The 6,444-nt window shown below is 35.8% G+C and overlaps 1 protein-coding gene across 1 annotated transcript in view; it reads right to left on the bottom strand.

The window, feature by feature from the left end:
- The window catches only part of LOC106882659 (uncharacterized), a 68,603-nt gene extending 62,449 nt beyond the window's left edge, over window positions 1-6,154 (bottom strand). The window contains exon 1 of the mRNA XM_052972129.2: window positions 5,686-6,154. Coding sequence (XP_052828089.1) covers window positions 5,686-5,766 — 81 coding nt within the window. The 5' untranslated portion in view covers window positions 5,767-6,154. The remainder of the gene's footprint in view (window positions 1-5,685) is intronic.
- Window positions 6,155-6,444: the final 290 nt, after the last annotated feature.

Raw genomic sequence — 6,444 nt, 5'->3', positions numbered from 1 at the left:
TCAATATCAAATGCTGAAGGTACTCATTTACTTTTTGATATACCGTGCTTAATCAATATAGTTTGTTATAAATGACGTTTGTTTTATATATATATATATATATATATATATATATATATATATATATATATATATATATATATATATATATATATATATATGTATATATATGTGGGTATATATATAGATGGATAGATAAATACATACAAACATACATACACATGCATACATGCATACAAATATACATGCACACACTCACACACACAGACGCGCGCGCACATATATATTTATATATATTATTTTTTATCTTTTACTTGTTTCAGTCATTAGCCTGTAGTCATGCTGGGGCGCCACCTTCAAGAATTTTTGTCAAACGAATGGAGTGCAGTACTTATTTTAAGCCTGCTACTTATTCTATCGGTTTCTTGTGTCGAAACACTACTTTATGGGGACATAACCACACTAACACTGGGTGTGAAGTGGGGGTCAAACACCTACCAAGGGACACATACATTTATATTCGACGGGCTTCTTTGAGATACCGTCTACTGAATACACTCACAGAGCTTTGGTGGGCCCGAGGCTTATAGTAGCAGACATCTGCTCAATGTGCCACCATGTGGTTGGAAAGTAAATGCAAGCATTATCTGGTATAGAACTCAATAATTAACGAATTGAGTTCCCTACGTGATAATGTTCTATACCGAGTAGCCCGCTTTACCAGATTGTATGCATAGATGTATATACATTGAATGAAGAAAAGGTATTTTACTATAATCGAGTAATTTACTTATTGCAACAATACATATCTAAAAATCCATCACGGAGAGCAAGATAAGAACTTTAGTTGAAAGCGTCTCCCTTTGGTCCATGCCATGTTCGACGTATCCAAGTAATAATTTGAATTAGTCCCTTGTTCTAAAAATCGTTCTACAAATTTGGAATCGTTATACTTTCCGTACTGAAATGAAATAATATCAAAAAAAGAATCGAGAAACGTAATGCCATCTTGCTTAAATAAAATTTAATAAAAATTTACACTGTATTTCGAAGAACTAACCTACTCAGATTTCTTTTCAAACCATTGGTTTCTATGGTGTTATACTTAGTAAAAACTGATTTTATTTTAGTAGGTAATTTTCCACCATTGTTCTAACAGTTGAAGCGTGTTGACCTGAGATATATAGATTTGTTTCCTAAAGGAAACAAAGAAACCATCGGGCATTTTTTCTAAGAAGTTTTATTTTAACTATCTTGCTAATTTGTCTATATTGAAAACAATTACTAAAAAAATTTTAAGCAATATAGGCACAAGAGTGGCTGTGTGGTAAGTAGCTTGCTTACCAACCACATGGTTCCGGGTTCAGTCCCACTGCGTGGCACCTTGGGCAAGTGTCTTCTACTATAGCCTCGGGCTGACCAAAGCCTTGTGAGTGGATTTGGTAGACGGAAACTGAAAGAAGCCCGTCGTATATATGTTTATATATATGTGTGTGTTTGTGTGTCTGTGTTTGTCCCCCCACCATCGCTTGACAACCGATGCTGGTGTGTTTACGTCCACGTAACTTAGCGGTTCGGCAAAAGAGACCGATAGAATAAGTACTAGGCTTACAAAGAATAAGTCCTGGGGTTGATTTCTTCGACTAAAGGCGGTGCTCCAGCATGACCGCAGTCAAATGACTGAAACAAGTAAAAGAGTAAAGAGTAATATATGTAGGACGAAATTTGTCTTTCATCCGCTTCACGCTGAAGAAATCAAATACCATGGTTGTACTTCTGTGGGTTGAAAAATTTTAGCTCTCTAGGAATAATGAATATTAAAAAGTTGATTGCACGAGAACACTGATATGCAATATGTATATATTGATAATATTTGCAGGGTTGGCTGTCTTATCGTTTTAGTTCATGTTGTTGCTGCAGTTATTGCTGAAAATTGACAATAATGGAACAGATCAATAGCAAAGGTATTTCAGGTATGACCATATTGTCTTGTCTTCAAGCAGAGTATACTTCGCACTACATTATCCAAAGGGTCCTTTCTGTTTTCAAAATAGCATTATTTGACTTAAGCGAGAGGAGATTAGTTTATTAGTTCAAGCAAATTGAACGGCTACATAGATTTTACCTCTACTGGTGCCATTAAAGAACACATGATCGTGCACAGTATTCTCTTCTCCACTTGCTCTAATACTTTCATGAAAGAAAATAAATAACTGAAAAGTTATCGCTGTTAATTAATATTGTTTATAATTTCAACTGATAATAGATATTAATATTTTCACAAATAATGGGGTGAACTCTCTTCAATGGGGGATTTAAACCTTGTTGCAGGCCCAGTTTGCCTATATCTCTTTAGTGCTCAGTATAGTTCTTAAACTTATACGTTATAAAGATAGTTTTTCTTAAACCCGATCATATTTAATTTCAAATTTTGCTGTAGCAGATTTTATCTTTTCTCTGTTCTGTGCCGACAAAATATTTACCAGTAAGACATTATAGTTAAGTCAATCGACTTTTACCTTTATTTAGAAATTGATAATGCTTCTCTTGTGCAAAGAAAACTGATGATGCTTGTGCAATATCGATAATAAAAAAATCAATGATATTTGAGCAATATCGATAGTCAATGTATCAATCAATATTATTATACAACAGAGTAGAGGAATGAGAAAAATAGTGTTTTCAGTTGGTCTTCCTACTTTCAGTTTGTCTTCCCACAGTGACAATTATATCCTTTAAGATCCGAGTTTAGATTTGACTGGACAGATTTTCTCTTTCATTACCATAAGGTGAAAAAAGCAACACTAGTCAAATTTGATGGTGAACTTATTCACTCTCTTTTAAATGTGTTCTATCATACCAGTGTCAGATCGTTGGACGGGATACCTTGCAGCATTTTTTAAAGCCTATTTGCGTTCTGGCTCCTTGAATAATAAACTTAATTTGTCGCCCGGTTTAATACCGCTACCTGGTCATTAACTACGTTATCGGACTTCACTTTGTTGCAAAGATTCAGGGCACTAACCCTGAACAATAATGTATTTTCCCTTCCATACCAAGCATTAAAATACTCTCACTTCACTCTTCTACCCCAATATACTTAATATACTAATATTTCCACTCTAAGAGCTGTCAAAGGGATTTCTATGCAAAAGTTCAGCCTTCTATGAATAGCAACCAAATCAACCTAAAGGCGCAAACTTCCGTTATAAGAAAAAAGAAATGATACATAGAATAATGTAATCAGTTATATTTTGTCGTTACATCGGGAGTATAACAAGCTTACATAGGACTAAACGGCAACAACAATTTCTTGACGTGTAACTAATTATTGGGTTTTCTTTTTTGCTAGATATTTTTCTTAATCGGGTTTTTTTTTCTGGAAAATGTAGAGTTATAGAACTGTCTCTCTTCTCTCGCTTTCCATACATGCATCAAGTCGCTACTGTTAAAACTGAACATCAGCCGCATCGACTCACCAATATTGTATGATATGCAAATATGTTGGTACTTCTCCTTATTTCGATTATATAATGACACTCAATAGATTTTCGACACGTGCTCTTAATAACTTTTGTATTGAAATGCACAACGGTAAGGTGCCTATTTACCCTCAATGCAGTGGACCTGCAAGCGTATAGTCAAGTGACGATTGAAACAATGCAGCGCTCTGCATCGGGATACAAACGTTGTTTTAGTCTTGATACCAACACACTCTACTCAACCAGCTCAATAATACATAACTGATAGCGCCAATAAAACAATAAGTTTGTTCAACTTCTTCATACAATCCTTGTTAAAAGGTATATAACTATTGATGCTGTGGAGGCGCAATGGCCCAGTGATTAGGGCAGCGGACTCGCGGTCATAGGATCGCGGTTTCGATTCCCAGACCGGACGTTGTGAGTGTTTATTGAGCGAAAACACCTAAAGCTCCACGAGGCTCCAGCAGGGGATGGTGATGAACCTTGCTGTACTCTTCCACCACAACTTTCTCTCACTCTTACTTCCTGTTTCTGTTGTACCTGTAATTCAAAGGGTCAGCCTTGTCACACTGTGTCATGCTGAATATCCCCGAGAACTATGTTAAGGGTACACGTGTCTGTGGAGTGCTCAGCCACTTGCACGTTAATTTCACGAGCAGGCTGTTCCGTTGATCGGATCAACTGGAACCCTCGACGTCGTAAGCGACGGAGTGCCAACAACAACTATTGATGCGCTAAGTTTAGGTGCATGAAGTTTAGAATTCTTTGCTGTTGTATCTTAGGGAGCCGTGTTCAGAGCGACGCTTGGGTAGAAGGATAGAACAATATGTGGATATAAGACACAAATTTTAACAGGATGAAGAGAGAAACCAGTCTAATGGTTGGTTTTATGTATAGTGGAACATAGCGAAATTTTGAGAAATAGAAATTCTATTTGTAGAAAAAATAAACATAAAATGTTGATTATATAATGAATTGCTCATAAGGTTGGGATCTTTCATTTTCAAATTTATTATTATATTATTATATTATTAAAAAGATTGTTTTCTAGTGAATGCTTGGATAAGACTCTTCAGAGAGGTACTTAGTAAAATTTAAACTTCACATAGCAAGCTACAGAAACAACACGAATTATACTTCCCAGCTTGATGATGGGTGGCATCGTTAATAATTATTTAAACCAGGGATCAGAACATTCCTAGTAACTGCTGATTTTTCGGTCAGTAGTCTGTATTGAAATTATTGAATCGAGGTCACTACATAACAACTGCTTATCGATTACTGCGAAATTTGAACTAAAAATCTATCTTTTAGTTTTTACTTGTTTCAATTACTGGACTGTGGCCATGTTGTCACATCACCTTGATAGATCTTAGTCGAAGAAATCAACCCCAGTACTTAAGTTTTAAGTCTGGTACCTATCTATCGCTCGGTTTTGAGGAACCACCAAATTACTCGACGTTAACAAATCAACACTATTTCTCAAACGGTGGAGGGCGAAGACAGACACAGAAACGCGCACAAGCACACACACACACACACACACACACACACACACACACACACATACACACACACACACATACGCATACATACATGTACGCAACGAGCTTCCACGCAATTTCGTCTACCGAATTCCCTCAGTAGACGTTGGTGGGTCCGAGGCTACATTAAAAAATACTTGCTCAATGTGCCACGCAGTAGGACTAAATCTGAAAATACATGGCTGGAAAGCGATTTTCTTAATTACACAATCATGTCTGAGGAGAATATATATAAGTGTGAAAAGTATTTGGTTTGGTTGTACACTGCTATAGTCCTTCAACCGTTCAGTTAGGTTGCCAATACCTCATAGATATTACATTTTCTACGTAGCTGGTAAGTTTCTAGACGGAAATGTTTAGATGTGATGTTCATATCGATATAATGCTCTAACTGACGAATTCGAAATATATTAGCCTCCTCTGAGAATCAAAACCGCATTACAGACCCCATTTATCATAAAGCTCTATGGTAGTCAGCACTAAGAAATTATTAATGTTACATGTAAAGTAATGTTGATAAAAATATAAAAGATAATTGGTATTATTGGGTAATATTCAAAGATACAATAATGCTATAAACAATGTGTTTGTATAACATAAATAATATTTCATTGAAAATGAAGCAATATGCTTTGTATTAAAGAGTATTTACTTACCATTCGTGTTGGTTCTTCAGCTCTGGTGAGAATGAATAAGTTTAGCAACACCATGAAACCTATACGAAACATGCTCTGCATTCTTCGGTCACTCCTCTTGAATTCTTGTAAATTTCGTTTTTGATCTTTTGTTGCAGTTATTCTTCTAGATGTTTTTCTTTCAAAACACGTTTCCTTCTTGTGAAAGTTTTTGTTTCAACTAATCAATTATTCGAGATTTTTCTTTTATGAATGATGCAACTTAAAATTCAATATGATACTCTTGATGAACCTGTTGTTCGTGTACTGTGGTCGCCGTAATGTTGGTACTGCTGTATGGAGTTTTTTTTTCCCCGAAACCTGAACTGCTCCTGGAAAGCGCTGCGGAACTTTGCGAGAGAACTTTAGGAAGTCAACTGGATTCTTTGGTTTATATATACTAGTATGACTATGCCTTCTCTGCGTGATTCTTTATTATATCTCACAGAATGAATAAATAAAACAAAGATAAATATTAAGAACGAGAGAGAGCAGTAGGAGGACCAACAGTTCAGAGATTGGCAATTGCATGATGGGATGTAGAGAGAAGAGAGTTGCGTGCGTATGAAGAGAAGAAAGAGGAGAAAGGATGATACAGAGTGTGGATAAGAGAGTAATAAGAAGAAACGGTGAAACAAGAGCTTATTGGTAAGATAGAGCAGTAGAAATATAGAAAAGAATTTTTGACAGAAAAATATAGGAATAAATGAGGGGAAAGTGACAGTAAGAGGCAGAAAGAAA

This window comes from Octopus bimaculoides, chromosome 12 (genome assembly GCF_046866305.1).
Source record: "Octopus bimaculoides isolate indiv1 chromosome 12, ASM4686630v1, whole genome shotgun sequence".
NCBI classification, from domain to species: Eukaryota; Metazoa; Mollusca; class Cephalopoda; order Octopoda; family Octopodidae; genus Octopus; species Octopus bimaculoides.
This window is presented reverse-complemented; position numbering and strand designations above follow the sequence as displayed.